This window comes from Pseudonaja textilis, chromosome 3, assembly GCF_049901715.1.
Source record: "Pseudonaja textilis isolate UNSWEBS1 chromosome 3, rPseTex1.2, whole genome shotgun sequence".
Lineage (NCBI taxonomy): Eukaryota > Metazoa > Chordata > Lepidosauria > Squamata > Elapidae > Pseudonaja > Pseudonaja textilis.
The window spans coordinates 143,957,056-143,980,326 of record NC_141992.1 but is presented as its reverse complement, the minus strand read 5'-3'; the positions used below and the strand labels follow the sequence as shown (position 1 = coordinate 143,980,326).

The 23,271-nt window shown below is 37.4% G+C and overlaps 1 protein-coding gene across 1 annotated transcript in view; it reads left to right on the top strand.

The window, feature by feature from the left end:
- Window positions 1-23,271, top strand: part of ZNF407 (zinc finger protein 407) — a 354,338-nt gene that overhangs the window by 244,461 nt on the left and 86,606 nt on the right. The window contains exon 8 of the mRNA XM_026699460.2: window positions 16,456-16,634. Within this exon, the coding sequence (XP_026555245.1) occupies window positions 16,456-16,634 (179 nt within the window). The remainder of the gene's footprint in view (window positions 1-16,455; window positions 16,635-23,271) is intronic.

Sequence of the window (23,271 nt, the reverse complement as noted above, 5' to 3'; positions counted from 1 at the left end):
GAAGAAATGACCTTGAGGGATAAGAGGAAGAGGCACTACCAATGCAATAGTAAAATAAAAGAGGATTGATTCCAGGACAGAAATAATAACCTGAGTAAGACAGTCCCATCCTAAATTCTCATGAAGATGGAGAGGAGGGGGGGGTATTCAGACTTAAAAGATTCTGTTATGATATCTTTGCTCTAAAAGTATTATTGACATTGGATTTCTAGTCTGATCTACTTGAAGGGCTGAAGTGAAGGAGTAATCTGGAGAAGTGGTTTCAGCTGTAGAGGGTCACTTTTATTAACAGTGCTATGTCCATCTATTTTTCTTTTGAGGGAGTTGTCTTCATTTTTTTTTCTTCCTTTCTGATGAATGCAGTGATCTACCTGCATCCTCATCTTTCAGCTGAATCTGCTTGGCAATTGAAACACAGCAGATCAGCTGTGTGAAAGAGAAATAGGGAAACTAGTAGAAGTTGACAGGGTAAGAATAGGAAAACAGAAAGTAGAATTGTACAGAGGATCATCTTAAAGGTGGATTAAGGAAAGACTTAAAGCTGGGATAAGTATAGGTAATCCTCGGTGTACAGTCATTCGTTTAGTGACTGTTACAACAGCACTGAAAAAAAATGACTTAAATGACCAGTCCTTGCTCTTAAATCATCATAGGATCCACACAATCCCATGATCAAAATTTGGGCACTTGGCAACCAGCATTAATTTATGACAATTGCAGTGTCCCAAGATTGTGCGATCGCCATTTGCAACCTTCTCACCCAGCATTCACAAGCAAAGTCAATGAGCTAAACTGGATTTGCATAACAACAGCATGATTTACTTAATAACTGCAGTGATTCGCTTAATAACCATGGCAAAAAGATTGTAAAATCATGTCTAATTTCAGTGAATAATCACCTTGCCTTGCAATGGCAATTCTTATCCCAGTTATGGTCATAACTGTTTTTGGCTGGTGAAATATCTTTAATGTTGAGAGCATGCAGTGGGTACGTTCATAAAATCACTACCATGGAGATTTGCTTGTAGCTTCCATAGTGGATGAGGTCAGACTTATTTAGAAAATTGTGAAGTTTCTTCCTATCACCAGTTTAGACTCTCTTGTGTTCTCTATCAATGTCACTTATACTTGAGATTTTTCAAGACCAGGGAATATACTTCCAAATGAAATTCTGGACTGCATCTTCCTTATATTTACCATCAGACCTTATGGCACCTTCTTCATCGGCATTGTTGTAAATCATCTACAACTGTAGTTTTTCTATCACTTACTGCTGATCTATCTACTTAGCATGCTAGAGTCATAGCCTGAAAATGAAGACCTCAAGACTGGGGCAGTAGCCCAACCATAGCAGCAACCGGTAGCACTGAAGTAGCCAAAACCTTCCACAAATTTCATTCCCTCAGGAATCATGAGTCCCAGATTTTGGACACCTTCTGTAAGTCAGCCCATTTGACTTGGTACCTTGGTTCAAAAATGGATGTCCTATGATACACCATTTCACGCAGTTAAAGGTCATGACAATTAGTATTGTAGTAGTATATAGATAGATGAACTCTAAAAGTACTTTGAAGTGTATGCTGAAGGGATCAGGAAAGCTGTGGACATGATCTGAGGGGAGAGTTAAGAAATAGCCTATTTTTCTAGTCTCGGTATCTCCTTTCTTAGCTGCTAGCCAGTGACTTGTCATAGTTGCTATGAAGAAAACTTTTCCCAGTAGCTAATATTGGCTCTTTGCAATCTCTGTAGCCTTTCCCTGCCATGAGCACATGGATCTAACATGAAGCTAAAAGTCCTGCAGCTTAGTAGAAACCCTCAGAGGAAGTAATCTTTTTGCTATCAAAACCTAGAGATGTTAATTCATATAGTGCCAGGAAGTACTAGAAAATAAACTGTGACTTACTAAAGAGGATCTCCCACCTGTACATTTTTATTTCTCCAGGCAGATTATTTAGGTTCTTTAGTCTTCACAGCTGACAGTTGGACAACCAGTATTCTACAGCTATTTTTTTTTTTTTTTAGCAACAACATCACTTTTTAGATGTTTTGAAAGTTTCACAATTTGCAGCATCAGAAAACTTTTCTTTGTATATGGATTAGACCAGCAGTCCCAACCTTTTGGGCATCAGGGCCCGGTTCCATGGAGAGAGGTTTTTCAGCGGACTAGTGGGGGCATGGTTTTGTGCGCTGCCTGATTCAGTGGATGGGGCTTTGCTTGGTTGCTCAGACCGGTTTCTGGCATGCCGTGGACTGGTGCCAGTCCACAGACTGGGGTTTGGAGACCCTTAGATTTGTCTAGTCTAGTGTACCTTAATTTTTATGTATGTATGTATGTATGTATGTATGTATGTATGTATGTATGTATCTGTCTGTCTGTCTATCTATCTATCTATCTGGCATGTAGCATTGTTAACAGCAATAAGTGTATGTCTGCTGAATGATCACTACTATTCAGTAAAGATTGCTGGCACAGACAACACAACATTTTGTTGAATTAACCCAGAAGACCACATGATTAAATGATTAGTGATGCCTAAAAGGAGTGAAAGGATGTAGAGATAGTTTATTTTAAGCGGTTCCTGGTAGCAACCAGAGTTGCCCTGTGACAAGATGGGCTGCAAACAAGTTTAATAAATAAATAAAAAGAAATAACTAAAACCTACCTGACACAATTATTGTAATGGGGAAAATAGGAAGCAGAGGTATTAGATATGTTAGCTGTCTTAAGTTGACCAAATATAAATTATTTGAATAATAATCTATAGAATAATAATCTATAATAATAATAATAATAATAATCTATAATAATAATCTATAATAATAATTATTATAGAATAATAATCTATTTATGGACTATTTAAAATTGTAGATGGATGGATGGATGATGCGATAGGTAAATAGAGAGAGAGAGAGAGGGAGGGAGGGAGAGATACCGATAGATAGATAGGCCTTCAGTTATTTATAAAAAAATAATAAAGGTGGGATATAAACAAATGCTTTCGGGTAATGTTTAATACAGAGAAGGTCTATGAATGTAGTCTCTTATTGTCCAATTATCTCTCCAGTAGTTTACTGTCTCCCTGGCTTCTACTTTTCAATAAAATCCCTGGGGAAGTCATCATGATGACTTTTTCTGTCGTATGGAACTGCCACTGCCAGGGGAGCATCCTGTCCTTGAGGAATTGTTGGAAAATTTCCTCACATACCTTGGGACTCAATTTCAAAAATCATTTTGGCTCAAACCTGTCTTAAAACCTTGTTTGAATTTTGGAGAACTATTTCAAGTTATAGGATCAGCGTTTCTTTTAAACAATGTTTAGCTGTGAAAAGTTATTTTGTCTGTCTGTCTATATGTCTTTCTGTTTCTTCTGTTTGAGTAGTTCTCAGAAGATGCTTGTTCAATATCACTTAATTCAGCAATAATTGTGGTTAGCAAATGCAACTTCTTTTAGCCGGGTATTCTAAACAGCGTTTATGGGTCCAAAGACAATTTTGGGTGACTAATTCAGTTTTAACAAAATATGATTCAGTTCTCCCAAAATGGCATGTTAACAGACCTGCTCTTTCAATGATAGTCATGTATTCTTTAGAACCCCAGAATTCTACCACTGTGAGGCAAAATAGTTTCCAAGGAGTTGTCTGGTTTCTGCATTAAAAGGATCTTTTTTTAGTTTAAAAGTGGAATATATGTTTTCTTTAGCTGTAAAAGCACAATCAAGGCAACATGATAAGTGAGTCAGTGTTGTAAAAGTAAAACTAATTTTGCCTTCACTCACATGAGCTATAGAAGGAGGAAGCTTTATTGTCCCTTGGAAGGTGATAAGGCAGAGTAATTGTATATTATACTGTCCTGGAACATCTGCCTGAAGACTGTTGGAGCAATTCATCTATCATGGACAATACAGCATGTTTTGTCTTTCTGCTTTAACCCATCCCCACTTGCTTGGCCTGCACGAAGGTTTTGATAGGGATGGTGCCTGGGCTGGGGTTCCCATTAATCAGTCCCCTTGTTCAACACTCCAGCTGACATAATTACAACCTGCGCACAGCAGTTATTCAAGTCGAGTCCTTGTCACTCGTGGTGCGAAACTACACAGCTCAGATCCCGAAGGAGATTGCCTTATCACACCGAACAAGGGCTCACAGGAGTTGAAGAGAATAGAAATGGGAAAATGTCTTCCGGGAGTACTATATATTCCTTTAAAATAAGACATTTGAGAGACTTACAAGGGACAAAGAGGAGCATTGTGCAGAGTCTGAAATGAACCCAGTTATTATTTTTCAAAAGATTACCCAGGCCATTTTTGTGAAACAGAGAGGGAGTATTAAATAAAATCAGTAGTCTCTGTCTTTACTATTCAGTGCTTCTGTTCTATTCATGTTCATTCTCAGGTTTTTCTCTCCGTATCCTTCTCTAGAAGGGACAGAATAGCTATTGGACTTGTAGAACATTTACAGACTTGTAAGGAGAAAATCTCTGGGACACAATTATTGTTGGTGGATTTGTTATGCCAGTCATCTTGGAATATCTCTGGCCAAAGACAAAGGGGAGAGAAGGAGCTTGTAATGAAAGCCAGGGGAATATTTGAAAGAGCAAAAGTGAAAAATGATACTTTTAAATCTCATTTAATATTTTACTTCTCTTTTCTTTGCTACATATTAATGCTTTGTGAGAGATTAAACACGATGAAACCAACTCTGCTGGATTAGAGAATCATCTCTCTTTCTTGTTCTTTTATCCAGTAAGAACTGATTTCTCATCCTTTCCCAGGTCCCAGAGATTCACACCTGAAAATAATTGAAATCTTTCTGACTTACTCCCTGGTGAAAAAAATTGCCAGCTGTCCGGGATAATAGTAACCTGTCTGAAATTGGTTGCTTTTGAATGGTAACCAAAAAGCACCAGCATAAACCTTGAGCATAGACTCTAAAGCAGGGGTCTCCAACCTTGTCAACTTTAAGCCTGGAGGACTTCAACAGTTGAAGTCCTCCAGGCTTAAAGTTGACAAAGTTGGAGATCCCTGCTCTAAAGTGTTTTCAAACTGACACCAGTGTCAGCCCTGGAGGGGCTTTTTCTTGGGTTCTTCAGGGCTGCCATGTTTAGTGCCATGGGAAAATGGGAAGGGGGTTGCATGGAGTTGGTGGAGATATATAGCCATAACAACATTCTTTTCTCTGGGAATCAAGGACATTCAGCCTGCACTTAGAGAGGTGTGATCTGGGAACATCTCCAGGTGGGACAGTGGATTGATTGGACCATGTAGTGGACATGTGGGTGCAGGGGAAGGAACTTTGGGTGGGGAAAACCCGGGGGGCTTTCAGATTCAGGTTTTCCCAGATGTGCCAAAATGACATCTCTAATAAAATGGAACTTTGAGGAACTGCTGGCCTTGGAGTCTTACTTGGATTGCGGGTGTTACTTGGAACCCTAACACCAGACTGCATCCTTAATATCATAGGAGTGATGATGGAGCTATTAAATAATCGCATTTCAGTTATGTACAATTATTTCCACTTAATTGTACTTATCTGTAATACAGATTGCATTAAATTTAATTAATGTTATACTATCTCTATTTCTTTGCCCCAGTTTTGCCCACTTTGGGGGATGTGGCTCATAACTTGTCTTCAGCCTAAAAAGGTTTGCACCTCCTGATTTATTTGGTCAGTTCCATACCATATTTTATATTGATGCATTTCCCCAAGTTATCACGTTTTTATATAAGGATGGCAACAAAGAAATGCTGCATAATTTACCATAAGAGGCAGTTCTCTTACAGTTTGTCTCCAGTTGAGCTAATTTTGCTGTAAGCAACACACTAGGATATCCTTACTGCCCCCTTTTTTCTTACCTAACCAGGTAGGTGCAGTAACTGAGAGCAAAAATCCTGAGATATTTTCCTCATTCTTGCTCCTACAACTAACTTCTCTCAGAATTCCAGAAACTGAGTACAGTATAAACCTTTCAAAAGGTAGAAAGAAGAAAATATTTTAGACCTTCTAGACCTTTCAGTACCTATCCTTTCTTCCCCTCACCATCCAGATGCCTTTGGAAAAAGCACCTTTGAGACAATTGTGACTTGAATGATTGAGAATCTCCAAAGACCTTCTAGACCTGGGTTGTTGGGTGTTTTTTTGTAACTGCTAAAGTGGAGCTATCATCAAACAAGTGCTGGAAATAAAGAGCAAGTGAAGGAGCATTTTGGTCTTTTTCGTACCATGGGAGGTATTGTCATTTACGTAGTTCATGTAATCATGTTCATTCAGAGCTCGGCTCCCCGCTTGTTTCCAACAAGGAAACTCAATGGGAAAGCTGACAGGAAGTTAGAAGTTGTTCCTACTCTCATTGATTGTTTTGCCTGCGTATGGTCATTTTGAAATGATGACCCAAGCAGTCACAGGTGTCTACTTTCCTTCTAATACTCTAAAACAGTGTTTTTCAAATTTGACAACCTTAAGAGTATAATTCCCAGAATTCTCCAGCTTGTTTTAACACTGCTCTAAATTATGTCAAGGCATATTCTACTGGTTACTGTTAAACTTGATTTGCTCGTTAGCTTACAGTTTTGAAATAAAACTTAAATGGGCATCATACTTAATGACTTGGACAGTACAGTGCATAAAGTTCTGAAAACAGAAATAGAATTTCCCTCTTTTTATTAATTTAATTAATTAAGAGTTTGAAGCAACTTTACCTTTAAAATATATTGTTACATTGTTTGTTGTATTTGTTTACTCAGGCTCTTCCATAATCTAGTATGCTGCTTTTTTGACTAACATTAATTCTACAAATGAAGGAAAATCTTGCAACACTAATTCCCTTCATTTCCTAGCACCAAAAGCCAAGCCGGATGAAGATGTTATCATATGTCCACTTATAATACCTATTTTTCTGTATTTCATCATGTTTTGCGGCTGATATCTCAGGCAAGAATTAATCATAACTAATGTGGTTTTAATTTAGAAGATTATGGGTAAAATCAAACAGTTATTACAGATAGTTCTTAATACTATATACCATTCCCCTAACAGCAAAAGTACTTTTCTATTATTTTATGACCAGAGTAGTTTGTGCTCCTAAAGGAAAGTTGTGCTACCCTCCAAGAGACCCATTAATTTGTCTTCATGGCCTCTGTGCTGTCCCAGATTTAAAAATGGCAGCAAGCACAAGAGATCTGAGGAGGCGAGATCTGCCACATTCCAAGAAATTATGGTAGAACTATGCTATTTTCAAGGGAAGTATTTAGAAAGCTGACAGACTTTTCTGAGTATGCAGAAAATGTCCTTGGTTATTTATTTTCTGCAGGCTTGGAAGACAGTAGAGTTACATTATTTAGAAACAGAATGAGACTAGTTCTTATGAGATAACGGTCCGATATTTATTATCTAACCCAAAGTCAATTTACATCAATGATGAGGAAAAACAGCACCTTTTGGTTTTTTGTTTTTTTTTTCAAATGAAGTTCACCTATCACAATAAATAAAAGATTTGCCTTATATCTTGGGTGAATCAAATTTTGCATCCAGAAAATGAATCATGAAATGAAACAAAAGAAACAGAAACAGGAGATTTTAGCATTTGGTTTTGTTTGGTTCCCCTCCCTTCCTTGACTGCACAAGATGGTGAAAAAGAGGTCCAATAGCTACAGGAAACAATCATTCAGAGTAGAGGTGATTGAGAGAGTATTGTTGTTTTCGATACTCCACCAGCAGCCGATCAACAGGATTTGCCCTCTAGGGAGCCATGTCTGCTTGAAAAGCCGCTAAAGGAAGTGACATAAAAGGTCCGTTGAAAAAAGTACCATCTGCATCCAAGATTGACAGGTAGCCTTCAGGGTGTGTTACTTTCCTTACTGGTTCCAACAAAGTTAGGAGTCTCTTTTCATCTCATTACAGTGTGCACAATCTAGGGCCTTTCATAACTCCCATCTGTACGTTTAAATTAATGAGAGTATTTTGTACACTTCTGAAATGATAGGAAAAAAATGAGAAATCTTTTTTAATTCTAATTTGAATCTAATGTAATCACTAAAAAAAAGGCCTGCCGCTGATATAGTTATGATGTAAATCATTTGACAGAGAAGAAAATGTAATAGGAGAGTTTCTAAATTATTCCCCACCCTGGGGCCAATAGAATTTTAAATCATAAACAGGTCTGAGGTCTACTGTGAACATTTTACAATTTTAAAATAATTTTCAATAGCTATATAAATCCATTTAAGCGAATTAGACCATTTTAGTCTCTTTTTACGTAAAATGTTTAGGATTAAAATAAGGAGTAAGACTTTAGAGGAGGTTTTTTTTTTCTAAAACAAAATAATTGAAGTTACAATTCTTGTAATAGGAACTGCTGTTTGTTTATCTTAAGGAATTCAAATCCATCCTGATTAATAGAATTTTCAGTGAATTTGCTTAGTCTGTTGGCCAAGCAAGGTGTAAAAATCTTTTTATCTTGATTTAAAAGTGCAATGGATCAATAGGATCCAACTAACACTTTGTCTGCTAGACTTTGGGATCATAACTAACCAGACCTAATGCTATGAATCAGGGATATGATTATCCTGCAGTGCTGAATTAAACAGAATATAAATAATGGATAATTAGTTCTGATTTTTTTTTTATAAACAGTTGAAGTAATACCATCAACTCCAGGGGACTTATTTAATTTAAAATATTCAATTACTTGTTCTGTTCCCTCTGTGGAAGATGATTGGTTGAGATTCATTCTATGGGCTCCTGATATGGGAGCGATTTTATCAGAGCATTAAAAAACTAATCTATTAAATTTAGATCTGCCAGTTCTTTAGAATACAAATATTTATTTATTTAACTTCAGAATTCTGTTCTTCAATTCCTTGTAAGTGACTTAATTTTGATCTGTAAAATTTATTTTCTGATTTATTACTTAAGAATGTTATTACCTTACTGTCATGCTGATGAACTTTATTCAGCAGCTATCGGGAGGGAAACATTTTAATCCTCAAAGACCATTAACTTTCTTCCTTTTTGGACCACTTTTTCATAAATGTTGTTAGAGCCTAAATAAGACCATTTTATATTAGAATCATGTACATTCTTTAAAAGCATTTAAAAAACAACAGAACATGTTTTGTAGAATATTTTCTAACCTCTCAGCAGTAACCATATTTATATGTAAACTCACAAATGCAGGTCAGCTTGTACATGCTCTGCTGTGTGTCACATGACCAAGAACATTAGGGAGGGGCTTAAAGCAGGATGGTCACCAATATTCCAAGGCCCTCTTCAACTGTATCTTATATTGGGAGGCCTTGAGGTAATTTTCAACATCATCTCCACCCTTGCAACCTGATCTGGCCCTTTTTTAAAAATCCAGTCTTCAATCAGATTTCTTCCCTGAGACCAATTCTTCCCTGAGACTCAGTATTCAAAAAGTTATCATATTGAAAGATAGATCAACAAGAGTCCTTTAGTTGTTTCTTTCCAACTTTCCATTTGGTTCTAAAGAAAGTTCTTTTATAAAGAATTGCATTCATTTCAGGATACTTACTTACCAGAGCCTCTTAGCCACTTTGCTTTCATAGTCTCATTACCGACTTTATAGAAATACAAATTTCAAATTTTACCATATCTCACTTTTCTTGTTCTGTCTTTTCCAAGTCAGTGCAGATTTATTTTTATTTATTTATTTGTATCCCACCTTTTTATTATTTTTATAAATAACTCAACAGAAATTGCTCAATAGAAATTGCTCAGTAGTAAAATACCTGTACTTTCCAACATACATGTATCAATTAAATATAGTAACACAGCATTTATGTATGCCACCTTGAGTAGCACAAAACATAGTACCAGGTAAAACTTAAGTCTGTGGAGCATGTTTTTATATGTTGTCTATTTTAGTACTGAGCTGAGCCACCATGCACAGCTGGACAGACGAATATTCCCATCTCTTTTCTAAAATAAATTTTATTAAAAGTTTTACAAAGAACGTAGGAAGGAAGAGAGAGAGAGAGAGAGAGAGAGAGAGAGAATGAAAGAGAAAGAAAGCTTCCAATTTCCTTTGTAGCAAATATAAGTACAATTACAAAAGCTTTCTATTAGTCAGTTTTTCTAATCATCAAAGTCGCAAGTCATAAATGCATTTTTCTTATTTTATGCAATTTACATTTTGGTGGGACGATAAAGATCACTTTCTTCCATTTTTCCTTAAGTCTACAAAAGTATTTTTTAGCTTGCTACCATAGAACAATTAACTACTTACATGTTTACATTCATAATGAAAATGTCTTTCTTTTACATCTGGAAAACCCTCATGCAGAAAGAATGAATTTAAATATGTCTTCTTCCAAGCTTCCATTTGGACACGCACCCTATCACGTTTTTCCCACTAACTGAACAATTTTCTCAAGTATGTAAGTACTGATATAGGGAACTTTGCTACTTTATAATAGCCAGCATTGGACATCTGTCACACATACTGTATGTCATAACAAATAGATCATAAAATATTCTTCCAAAACTCAAAAGTGAAAAAGCTGAAACTATTGTTACTACAGTGCACTCACTCATAACTCCAATACTGTCAATATTAATTCCAATCATATTTTCCTTATGAAACATTGAGATATCAGGAGGGGTAGTAAATGAATACCAATGTTTCTAGGTATTTTTGTGGGTTTGTTTTTAAAACGGAGGCTTGCTTTCAGTACCTGTTACAGCCACAGATTCTCGCATAAGGAAAATGTGCAGCTATTTCTTATTGCATGGCATTTGTAATGCAAGCTGATATTTAGGCTGTCTACAAATCAAAGAATCATACAGTTGGAAGGGGCCATTTACGCCATCAAGTCCAACCCTCTGCTCAGCCGACAAATCCAAATTAAAGCATTCCAGGCAAATAGCTGTCCAGTGTCTGGTTGAATGCATAACAAGAAGGGAAATCCACCACGTCTCTGGGTAACTGATTCTCTATCAAATTGGCACCATATGGAAAGAGTTTCTTACATTTACTCAGAATCTACCATACTATAACTTTAATCTATTCTTACATAACCTGCACTTTTGGATTGATAAGGGATGAGTATTGGTCTTCCATGTGACATCCTTTCAGGTATTTGAATAGTACAGTCATCATATCCATCATTTATCTTTTTAGAGCAAAAGTTTACCAATTTATTCAATGCTTCCTTAGAGGACTTCAATTTCAATTTCTTTCTCATAGTTGTCACTGGTCTCTGAATCTGTTCCAGCTTGTCAATATGTCTCTTAAGTTTATATTCTTATTGTCTTTTTTTGTTTTCCTCTATAAAGGTATCGGTATTTTTTTTAAATGAAAAACTATGAAAAAACAGAAGAACTTCTGATTAATTGCTCAAAATAAATACTAGACCTAACATGTCAGGTTTATCATAAACTATTAGTGTTATATCCTCTGATTCTCTTAAAATAAGACACGCAAATGATCTTGGAGGGATTTTTAAGACCATGGGTCCACCTAGGCACAAACCTTTACATACTTCATGTGTGGTGTTATAATGCAACTACAAAAGATTGCATTGCACAGCTTTTCTCCCCTGCCCCATTAAACATCCATATCTGAGGCAGTGGTGGGCTGCAACTGGTTTAACAACCAGTTCTGTGAGCGTGCAGGATTTGAAAGCCACCAATTTTGGCCTCTAAATCTTACCTTCTAGAGCACCGCTGGCAAGTAAAACAGATGAAGCACAGCAATCCACCACGTTAATGCTTCTCTACAGGAGGGGATGGTGCCCCAGCACTTTAAGGAGGCTATGGTATGCCCTCTTCTTAAGAAGCCATCCCTGGACTCCACCCAGTTGGATAATTTCCAACCTGTCTCCAATCTTCCCTTTTTGGGGAAGGTTGTTGAGAAAGTGGTCGTGCAGCAGCTCCAGAGGTTTCTGGATGAAACAGATTATCTCGACCCCTACCAGTCAGGATTCAGGCCTGGATTTGGGACAGAAACAGCATTAGTTGCACTTTTAGATGATCTCTGGTGGGAGTGGGATGGGGGTAGTGCATCCATTCTTGCTCTACTTGTCCTCTCAGTGGCTTTTGACCATGGGATTCTCCTGGGATGGCTTCGGGGGATGGGAGTGGGAGGCCTTGTGCTGTCTTGGTTCACTTCCTTCTTTTGCGACTGCTCTCAGTCAGTGTTGATAGGAGGGGATCCAACCCCCGCCCACTGCCTTACAGGGTTCCGCAGGGCTTGGTACTCTCTCTGCTCCTGTTCAACATTTATATGAAACTGCTGGGTGAGATCATGTGTCACCATGGACTTAGATATCACCAATATGCTGATGATACTCAGCTGTATGTATCAGCCTGTGGTGAGTTAAGTGTTGCTGTGTCCTCCCTCTCGCAGTGCCTGGAGGCTGTTAGGGGCTGGATGGAGAGCAACAGGTTGAAACTAAACCCTTGTAAGACAGAGTGGCTCCGGGTTTGGGGTTCGTTGGTTCAGGGAGAATTACCCCCTTTAGTCTGGATGGGGTGGCACAACCCCAAACAGATCCTGTGCATAATCTAGGGTTTTTTCTGGACTCACGACTCCTGTTTGAAGAACAGGTGGCAGTCATGGCCAGGGGGGCCTTTGCGCAACTGCGGGTTGTGCACCAGTTACGCCCTTTCCTGGATCAGCGGTACTTACTCACAGTCACTCATGCCCTGGTCACTTCCCATCTTGATTATTGCAACATGCTGTACATGGGACTGTCCTTGAAAGCATCTGGAAGCTCCAGTTGGTGCAAAATGCAGCGGCCAGCATGGTTTTATGCAAACCCCAGTGTGCACATGTATCACCTCTCCTGCAGGAGCTGCATTGGTTGCCAATTTGCTTCCGGGTGCAATTCAAGGTGCTGGTTGTTGGTTTTTTTGTTTTGTTTTTTGTTTTCCCAAATTTTGTTCTATTTTACTTTACTAATTTATTTGATTCTTTTTGTTAGTTCTTATTGTTGTTGTTGTTGTTGTTTTAAATAGGATTTTACATTGTGTAAGTCGCCTTGAGTCACCATGGGAGAATAGGCGGCAATATAAATCAAATAAATAAATAAATACACTGTGCCGTGGGAATAAGCTGAGGTGAAAAACACAGAAATATAGGACAAGATAGCTCAGGGGTAGGTGGGTGGGGCCAGCTGATTGCCAGAACTACCAGTTCACTCAGTGGTGGGATGCTGCTGGTATAACAACTGGTTCCCTGTGTGCGCGTGTACAAACTTTTGAAATTACTTACCATCAATGTTACTTTGGGGAGGTAACAGCTGAGGCGCGGAAATCCACTGTGCCACACAAATCAGCTGAGCAGATATAGGTGAGTGTAGTGCAGGGGTGGGGGGGGGGTCCACATGATTGTCGGAGCGAACCGGTTCAGACCCAGCTGATCTTCGGAGCTAGGGGTTCACCTGAACTGTGAGAATCCCACCCCTGGGTTTGCTAGAACCAGTCCGAACCAGCAGGAGCCCACCCCTGATCTGAGGGTACAAGATAACAAGCTTCATGGGGGAAATAGGAAAATCTAGCCACTAACCTTTCCTAAGCCAAAACTATATAAACATAATAAGCATGAAAGAGAAATAATTTTTTTAAAGGGCCAAAATATATATTTACTGAAGAAAAAGATAATGACATGCATAATTATAAAAGTAAGTAAATTATAAAAGTAAGTAAATAAAATGAATTTAAACATAAACACCTAGCATCCATGATTTTATAAAAGATCAAATAGTTCTCCTGGTGTTTAATCACATAGACCAGGTTAGGACAAGGCAAAGAAAATTATCTTTATATCCTTATCATAGATTAATCACTATTAGCGGGGAAATTGAGTCATTATTGCATGCTGTCTTTTGCAGATCAGGGATCAAATTAGGCTGAGGGGACGATGGTTCTGTTTAGATTTTAAAAAGCTGCAGAGAAACTCTTTGAAACTTACCTGACTTTCTAACAGCTCTGGTCTGTGAAGTAGAACAGCAAAATTTGGGAACTGGTAATGGTGGTTCTGCCTGACCCCATTCCAGGCTGCTTGCTGGAATCTGTTGAAATATTAAACAGTATAAAATAGTATAGCAAGTGGGCAGATGATTTAAATAACTGTGGTTTAAATCTAGGATCCAATCAGGATTTGTTGAAGGCAATCAGGATTTGTTGAAGGTAACAAAAAAGAGCAACACAGATTAGGGAATTGGAGGCTAAAACATATGAAGAACAGTTGCAGGAATTGGATCAGTTGTGTTATGCTACCGGTTCGGCCTGGTTCTGCAGAGCCGCTAGGGTGATGAGCAGCGGAGACCGAAACTGGTTCTCTCCACCGCTCTGCTGTTGGGCCCACCTGCCCGCCCGGGTTCCCATACTCACCTTTATCTTCTGCTTTTGAAGTGCAGCTGCTTTGTGTGGCACAGAAGAGTGCTGTGAGGCAGCTGCTGAAGTGACCGGGAGAGTGCAGGCTTGCAGGAGGTGAGTTGGAACGCCTCTGCACCTGCGCAAATGCCTCTGTGCCTGCGCAAAGTGTATGTTTGGCACGCTTGCATGCAAAGTGTGTGCACGCGCGCAAAGCGCGCCCACCAAGCCACACCCACCGAATCAGTGGTAAAAGTTTTTGAATCCCATCACTGAATTGGGTATGTCTAGTTTAATAAAAAGAAGGACTAGGGGTGACAGGTTAGCAGTTTTCCAGTATCTAGGGGCTGCCACAAATAAGACGGGATCAATCTATTCTCCAAAGCATCTGAAGGCAGGACAAGAAGTAACGGATGGAAACTAATCAAGGAGAGAAGCAACCTAGATCTAAGGAGGATTTTCATGACAGTTAAAACAATTAACGGCACAACTTGCTCCAACAGTGGAGGTTTTTAAGGAGAGATTAGGCAACCATTTGTTTGAAATGGTAGAGGGTTTCAGGGGGTTGGATTAGAAGACTCCAAGGTCCCTTCCAACTCTGTTACTCTGTTAACTTATGCTATGGTGATCTAGGAGGCAAAGAAATGTGTTTACTACCTGATTGTGGCAACACAGACTTGGTCTACGGGCTGTTGTGCAAATGATTTGGTCTTTCATGATATCTTTCATGCTGGTACTGTGGTATAATGTTTTGAGGAACACGTTGCAAAGTGTTCTGAAAGGCTTGATATCACTATACTTCCAGTGCCAATGTGCCCTACATAATAACATTTGAACTTGAGTGCTTATCTCTTGAGGAAGTGAATAAATTAAATTGAAAAAGGAATTCTATTCCAGTTGATTCTTTTAGTTCTGTCTAATTAGATCTATGTAGTGAAAGAAACTATTATAAGACAATAAACTTACTGAGGATCCTGGTTCAATAGCATCTATGAAATTCTTATTTCGGTCCATTATTAATTGTAAAAAAGATAGTAGGTATATTTTTGAAAGTCTTTTGTCATATAGTATATAGCAGGGGTCTCCAACCTTGCCAACTTTAAGACTTGTGGACTTCAACTCCCAGAATTCCTAGCCTTTTCTTATGTTTATGGTTTCTGTTTTTTGCCTTTGTGAGTATTTTGCTAATGTTTTTAACATTTGTTTAATGAAATTCAGATTCTTCATAGGAAATGCTTACAGCTGGTTGACTTTTAACGATGATGCACTACTTCCCTTGAGGGGCCCACTACATTTTTAGTGTGTGTTGAAGACCACACAAACCATAAATGAAATATAGATATAGCATACATGCGTACACCTGGGGTATGCCTCTAGCTACATAATAACCCCTAAGTGCAAGCCTCATGTATCCCAAACAAAGAGAAGGCGCATACTCTAGTAAATGCTGAGCAAGAGAACAAGATTGTTCCTTCATCAGCCTATTGAACTTGTTGATGAAGTAGTTTTGGGCCATCCCGCAGAGAGAAGGCCTTGCATCTTGTACCATTTTTTCCAAAGTACTGTATAGTGCCATTGTTTCATCTTTGTCACTGCGAACTCTCTTGTGCTCACACTGGCAGAATCATAATAAAAAGTGCAGCATAAAATCAGTTTTTTAAAAATGTATTCTGGATATTGCTATACATGCTATTTTTGTGGTTTATTTACCTGCATCAATAGCACAATATTCTTTCCACACACTTTCATTAGAAAGGAGTTGGTGTTCCTTATTTTAAATATTTTTCAATAGATCTTCAATTTTTTTTATTATCTTAGTGATTTTTTATATCAGAAAAAGGGAGTAAGTTAGAAATCTTTCAAAGGTGTAAAACAATGAGTGTGTTTATATGTATACATATATGCATATACATGTGTATGTGTGTTCAAATGCATTTTCAATTATAGTAAAACTTCCTTGAAACAAATTGGTGAACTTCAGTATCAGTTATATAAAGGGAAATTACTCATAAGCTGAATTGTAGTGAACTTAATGTTTTATAACAATATTGCAATTCAGTATCATATCAAGAATATATAATATGGCTTTATTATTCCATCCCCACCCTACACATATTTTAGGTCCAACTGTGCTGAAAATATCCGCAAGCATATCCTGCACACAGATAAACATGAAGGCGTAAAGATGTACAACTGCCCCAAATGTGAATATGGAACCAACATCCCAGTGGAATTTCGCAATCACTTGAAAGAACTACATCCTGACATTGAGAACCCTGACTTAGCTTACCTGCATGCTGGTAAGGACATCTTTATACTCATTTGGAGGCACTTACATGATTGTGAAACCAAGTTCTTTTAAAGCAAAAGAAGGCAGTTTTAAACTCAATCCAGGTATTTTCGGTATCTTTCATACTTCTGTCCAACTTTCAGTAGTTTTGTTTGTGTGTGTTTGCAAGGCTTAATTTTATCTAGGATTTTCCCCCAAATGTGGTGGCCATGGCCAAATCTAAGCAAAATGCTGAACCAAGTATTACACGAGACACCTAAGGCTAGATATTTGGTGTAATTTTCTTTCTGAAGTGGCAAACACTTTGGGATTTCAGCTTCCGCCTTCCCTGCTTTGACTAGAACTACATGGGAGTTCCATATCTGGAGGACTATACAAGCAGCCCCTGAGGATGCCACAAAACAAGGAGGCGTCCAAATGAATTCTGCCTCCTCCCTTCATCCACAAAGTTTATCTTTATTTTCCTTAGATAACTTGTGTTAGAGAGGGAGAGGGAGAGGGGGAGGGAGAGGGGGTGGAAGGGAGGGGGAGAGAGTGAGGTATAGAATCAGGTATATAATATTTTGAGAAAACCATTTAAAATGTTCAAGATGAATTTTTAAACTGCAATTTTTCTTCTGTATAGAAAACAGTTATATTATTCAGAATAATTGGTAGTCAATGATACCGAGGTGGTGCATGTAAACCCTTCACTATGTGAGTTGCATTGGATGATCATTTGCTTTTTAGTCTATTTCAAAGGGCTGGTTATGGCCTTTAGAGCTCTATATAGCATGGGGTTGGGTTACCATCTTACCCCCATTATATTAATCTGCCCCACCCAGTAAAGAAGAGAAAGTATATTTCAGATCCCATCATTTAAAGAATTTTGACTGGCAGAGTCCAGGAAAAGAGCCTTCTCTGCCATAGTTTCCATCCTCTGGAATACTGTCCCTCCAGAAATTAGGTGGGCCTCCGCTCTCCTGGCCCTTTGGAAGGCTTTGGAGGCCTAGCTCTGCTAACTCTCATGGGGCACACAATGTGACATGCAACCCCGGGGGTGGGTAGTACCGTGAAGGTGCTCCCCCCCATCTTTTAACTTTTAATTTATACTCTTTGTCTTTGTTTGGCTTTCTTTTTACTAGTGTACCATATTTTTACATGCTTTTTATGCTTTAACTCTAAACTGCTGAGTCACTCGGAGAGTGAATGCGCAGTATCTACATTAGATAGACAAATGATGGATGGATAGATAGAATTGTTCAATATTTTATGTATTGCTATCATATGACCAGACTACTATATCTAATTGCATGGTTATTTTTTAACTATTTTATTATCTCCTTTTAGAATAAAATTAATATAGTTTCATTCAAAATATAATACAAGATAAATTTAGATTAAACTATACTTTGTTGGCAGCCCTTCCACATGGCTCTTGGCTTCTGGGATCTAAAATTCATGGTTAGGTAAATCTGTTAATCTAATCGTCACTTGAGTAAGTCAGGATTTTATCATTTCTAGTTTATTCTGAGTTAAAGCCATATCTTCATCCCAATTCTGGCTAACATATTCTTCTTAGCAAACCAATAAATTTGAAAAAAACAATTTACTGAGTAGACTTTACTGAGATCACAGCTAATTTTAACCACATCTAAGTACTGTATGTCTTCTTTGCCTGCATAAGTCTCCAAAGGCAAGGTAGTCTATGATTACATCATCAAGATGGGACAAACAGTGATCCTATCAGTTGCGAACAGCTGCAATATTCATGAGTAGAATCCTGAAAGTTCAAGTAGTTAACTCTAAATAAAATTGTGATCTTTATCCTTCTTGACAGAAGCATTCATCAAATTATTAAGGGGCATGGGAAATGATTGCTAAAAGTTATTCTGTGATCTATTATGTGATTCTTATCAGAGTTCGACAGTGTTACCAAGTAGATTGAAGCTCTTGAATTTCAAGTGAGGATATAAAATTACATAACTTAAATAATTTATACTTTTTCCCCCTAAAATCATTTCTATTCCTACTAGCTTTTGATACATGAGAATAATTATAAAGTTTTCTATCAAATTTCAATCTTTTCTGATAGTAATTTCGCTGACAATTTTAAATTCAACATAAATTGCTAGATACCATGAACAATGATTTTCATTTATTTTGAACAGAAAACTGACAACTTAAAAATAATTAAAAAGCTGGTCATTGTTAGGGTTGATATTTGAAAGTTACATCTTGCTAAAGTAATAGAACTCTAAAGTTATTTGAACTCTATAAAACTACCATAGTATTTATTTTAAATGCTGGCATGGATTATATAAAGAAAATAGGAAGCAGTTTGGCTTCGAACAGATTCATTGTGGTAATAACCATTAGTATCAGTCTGTTTCAAGGTCATGTCAGTATGATTGTCAGAAGTTTTTTTCCTCTCATATGCATAATAGAAGGGACGTGGTGGCTCAGTGGCTAAGATGCTGAGCTTGTCAATCAGAAAGGTTGGCAGTTCAGCAGTTCAAATCCATAGACCACATAACGGAGTGAGCTCCCATTACTTGTCCCAGCTTCTGCCAACCTAGCAATTCAAAAGCATGTAAAAATGCAAGTAGAAAAATAGGGACCACTTTGGTGGGAAGGTAACAATGTTCCATGTGCCTTCGGTGTTTAGTCATGCCAGCCACATGACCATGGAAACATCTTTGGACAGCCCTTCAGACAGGCTCTTCAGCTTTGTAACAGAAATGAACACCGCCCCCTAGATCTGAAAATGACTAACACATAAGTGTGAGGGGAACCTTTACCTTATGCATAATAGTAGTTTTATTATGTGCTTGAAATAAAAAACCTTACATACAGTAAATGTTTTCTAACTCTAAAGAAGGTTGCTAGCATGTAATCTCTATAGATTACCTTACCCATGTGTTCCCCATAAATTAAGGAGAAAAAAAATCTAATTATTTTCATCTTCATGTAAGAATCTCTTTTAAGTAGGCATTTCTGGTTTTGCACCTGGCAATTATATACCTGAGTTAGCCACCTGCAATATTCAACTTTTTAGCTAGAAAATAGGGAGAAATTAATATAGGCATCCCATCATAGTATATTGCTTGGAATTTTGTTGACAGTAAAATAGCATATCAAGATTGAATTAGTTACTCCAACAGGCTTATTTATCATAGATATATAATTGAGAGAAGGGCACTGGATAGGTGAAAGCTGGAAACAGCAAATATCTCAGTATGGCTTTGTGGGGTGTGGCTACTTCGTTTGGTGGAGGAGGTGAATGGCTAGAGTAACATAAATGCTTTCATAAAAAAATAATTTGTAATTGCAGTGCAGTGTTCAGTATAATGTGGTAAGTGTGTAGCTACCGAAATCCATCACTAGAATATATGGATTTATGCAGATAGACTGCTGCCTATTTATGCCTGCCACATTGGATTATAATAACATATATTACCATGCCTATAGCCCACAAAATATCAGTACCCACATATCTAGCTGATTGTGTGACTGATGCTCTAAGTGCACACTGTAAGAAATGAACTCAGTCAACCTTGTTTGTTAGTATGCATGCAATATCATTAAATCTGTTGCAAACCATTGAGAGATTTTAACGGTCTGTGGTATAAATTTTATAAACAAATAATAAAATCAACCGCTTTCTCCTTCCAACAAAAAATGCATGGAATAACTATACTACTCATTTCAGATATAGCCTAAATGGATATTGTTCAACTAAAGAGTTTTCTGGCTATAGCAGGACCAAGAAAGCAGAAGTTTAGTGGGTCCCGAATATCTATTTTGTAGTCCTGGAATTCAAAGTTGCCAAAATAGATAGTAAGATTTTCTGCCATCAGAGGTGGGGAATACATTAAAAATAACAGTAGGTGGTTAAGAGCTGAGACCAATCAGTCAATTTAAAAAATAAAAAACATATATTCTTAACCATTAAAATAGAAATTAGAAAATTCTAACCCAGCCCGTATTGGGACAATTTCAACCTGCCTATTTTGCACGTCAACCTACTTTAAAATATCCAGACCAGCCTCAGCTCATCAACAGTTTTCTACCTTGAGTATGAGTCTTGTCTCTCTACCAGTGATGGGCTGCTGCCGGTTCGGACCAGTTCAGGAGAACCGGTAGTTCTAATGATTAGCTGGCCCTGCCCACCTGCACCTGCCCTATCCTGTCCTTTATTTCCTGCTTTCTAGCTCATCTCAATCTTGCAGCACAGCTGATTTTCACCCCCTTTGCTGTTCTACTTAACGTTGCTGACTTGGAAGGTAAGCAGCTAAACTTCTAAATGCTCCATTTTCAGTGCAAGTGGCTTAGGCATGCGCGCACACACCAAACTGGTTGTTAAACCAGTTGCAGTCCATCACTGCTCTCTACTATGATCCAAAAGTTTTAATTAAGAAGTGTGTGTATGTGTCTGTGTGTATATGAGAGAGAGGGAGAGAGAAGGAGAAGGAGGTATGTAAGTAAGAAGGAATTGCTACAATACACTGTGTATGTATTGGCTCTAATCTTCATTCTGCAATGATGTATTGTCAGAGAGAGAGAGGAAGAGAGTCTAGACTAGACTAGACAGATCCTACTGGAACCCATTTTGTAGGAAAACCTGTCAGTATGGAACTTATTTCTGTAATTAAAATGGCCTCTGAAATGGTCATTTAAGAGAAGAAGTTGACAGTCATTGTTAAAATTAAGGTATATGCCATTTATGGAAGCCTTCTTTGTTGCTGATTTTCCCGTAAAAGATTTTGAGATTAAATGATGTCTCTTGTAAATTTTCCTCATTATGAACTATTGAGAGTTTACAGTAAGCTTATAACATGTTCATTAAGCTTAAACTCTTATTCAAAATAACAAAATAAAAATGTATAAAACATACATATGCATATATTTGGGGCACTAATAATAACACTGAATAGGGAAATTAGTATAATCCAATACCAACATCAACACCAAACCTTTAATAATACAAAATAATGTATCTCAGTTTTTTTTGTATGTCAGTTGATGGAATTAATTCTCCCTCCCATTGCAAGTTCAACCCCTGCTAAATAGATTTGGGGGAAGACTGTGGGTGGAATGCAAGGGGTAACTCCCTTTTTATGAGCATTCTTTATGTGTGAGCTACAGAAATAATTGAAAAGTATTTGAAAATATTCAACAAGAATTACAAGCAAGATCACAAATCAATGTTTTAGTAGAAATGATTTAATATCTTGACATACAATTTGAAGGAATCATACAGCAATAAATCTGAAAATAGTATAATAATATAACTGGTGCTGTTATCTTTATGCATCCATTTCCAGCTTTTAGAATTTAAAGTATATAATTTTAATGCTTCTGCTACAGCTTTTTGGGTGGATGAACTTATTAGATTAAGTCATGTTGAAGCTACTACATGGTTACTTGTTTGGAACAGGGCTTGGTAATTTAAAATCTTTTACATGCATCAAAACTGCAACTCAATATTTCTAGGATGTTATGTCACCTGCAGAAATGCAAAAACAATCAAAACATTGTATGTAGAATTGACTTTCTTGATAAACCACTTTTGTTTTTCATGTTGCAAGTACTTCTTAAAAGTGAGCCATCAATGATTGTACAAATCTCAGAATCAGGGGCAAATGGCTTGAATGTTGGAATGAGGATGAGAATGAAATTAGGATGAAATTCATTGTTCTGCATTGTTTGATGCTCATTCCTTTTGTCTGAGTAAAATATGATAAGGAAAAAAGTGCTTGATATGCATAATTCAAAGAGACTGCAGAGTTCCGTCTATCATGTCCCCAAAGTTGCCAAGCCTTAAATGTGTCCTGAAAAATGTGTAAAATTGAAAACGAAACAAATTTATTTTTTTCCATGCATCTGTGGCTTAATAGAGCATTGAAATAGCCGGGCAGCATGCCAGTTAGTCATCCCTGAGTTATTCATCAGAAAGCCATTTCAGTGTGAGACCTCTGCTAAATATACCTGATCATGATATACAGTAAGGGGGAAATACTAGCTTTGCTCAAAATATGTGTGAACCTAAATCTATGTCTACATTAATTTTAAAAGCAAGTGTTTAAAATCATTTTAGCTTCAACAACACAATTCCTGGAATTATTATAACACAGATTCCAAAACAAGAGCAGCATATTTCAAAGTAACATTTATCAATATTGCACTTCAAATCCAAAAGGAATATTGGTGGCCAGAAATGCTTATTTAATTACCACCTATAATTTTAGGAGATCATTAATAGATAGGTCTCGATCACTTTGTGCTCTTAGTTTTTGCCTCATTTTAAAATTTATCACTAGATATGACCTTTCTTAAATGGTACATTCTACATCCCACTGATGACTCTTTGAAGGATAGTGATGGCAGAATGTATTTAGGTTAGAAATTTAATCATACATTTTGCTATGTAATAGATTGACAAAAGAAAAGAATATCCTGCAGATTTTCCTTGCTCTAATACATATATAAAAGAATGAGAATTACCTAGGTTACAGAATTCCCATTGCAAATCATTTGTGTAAACTATTGGTTGACATTATTGTAATCTGTATGTTTTTTATAATGGCCTGAAAACTTTAACTGGTCCAAAAATAAGGACATATTTAGGCACTCACCAGACAGGTGATGAGAGCTGGCTAATAAAA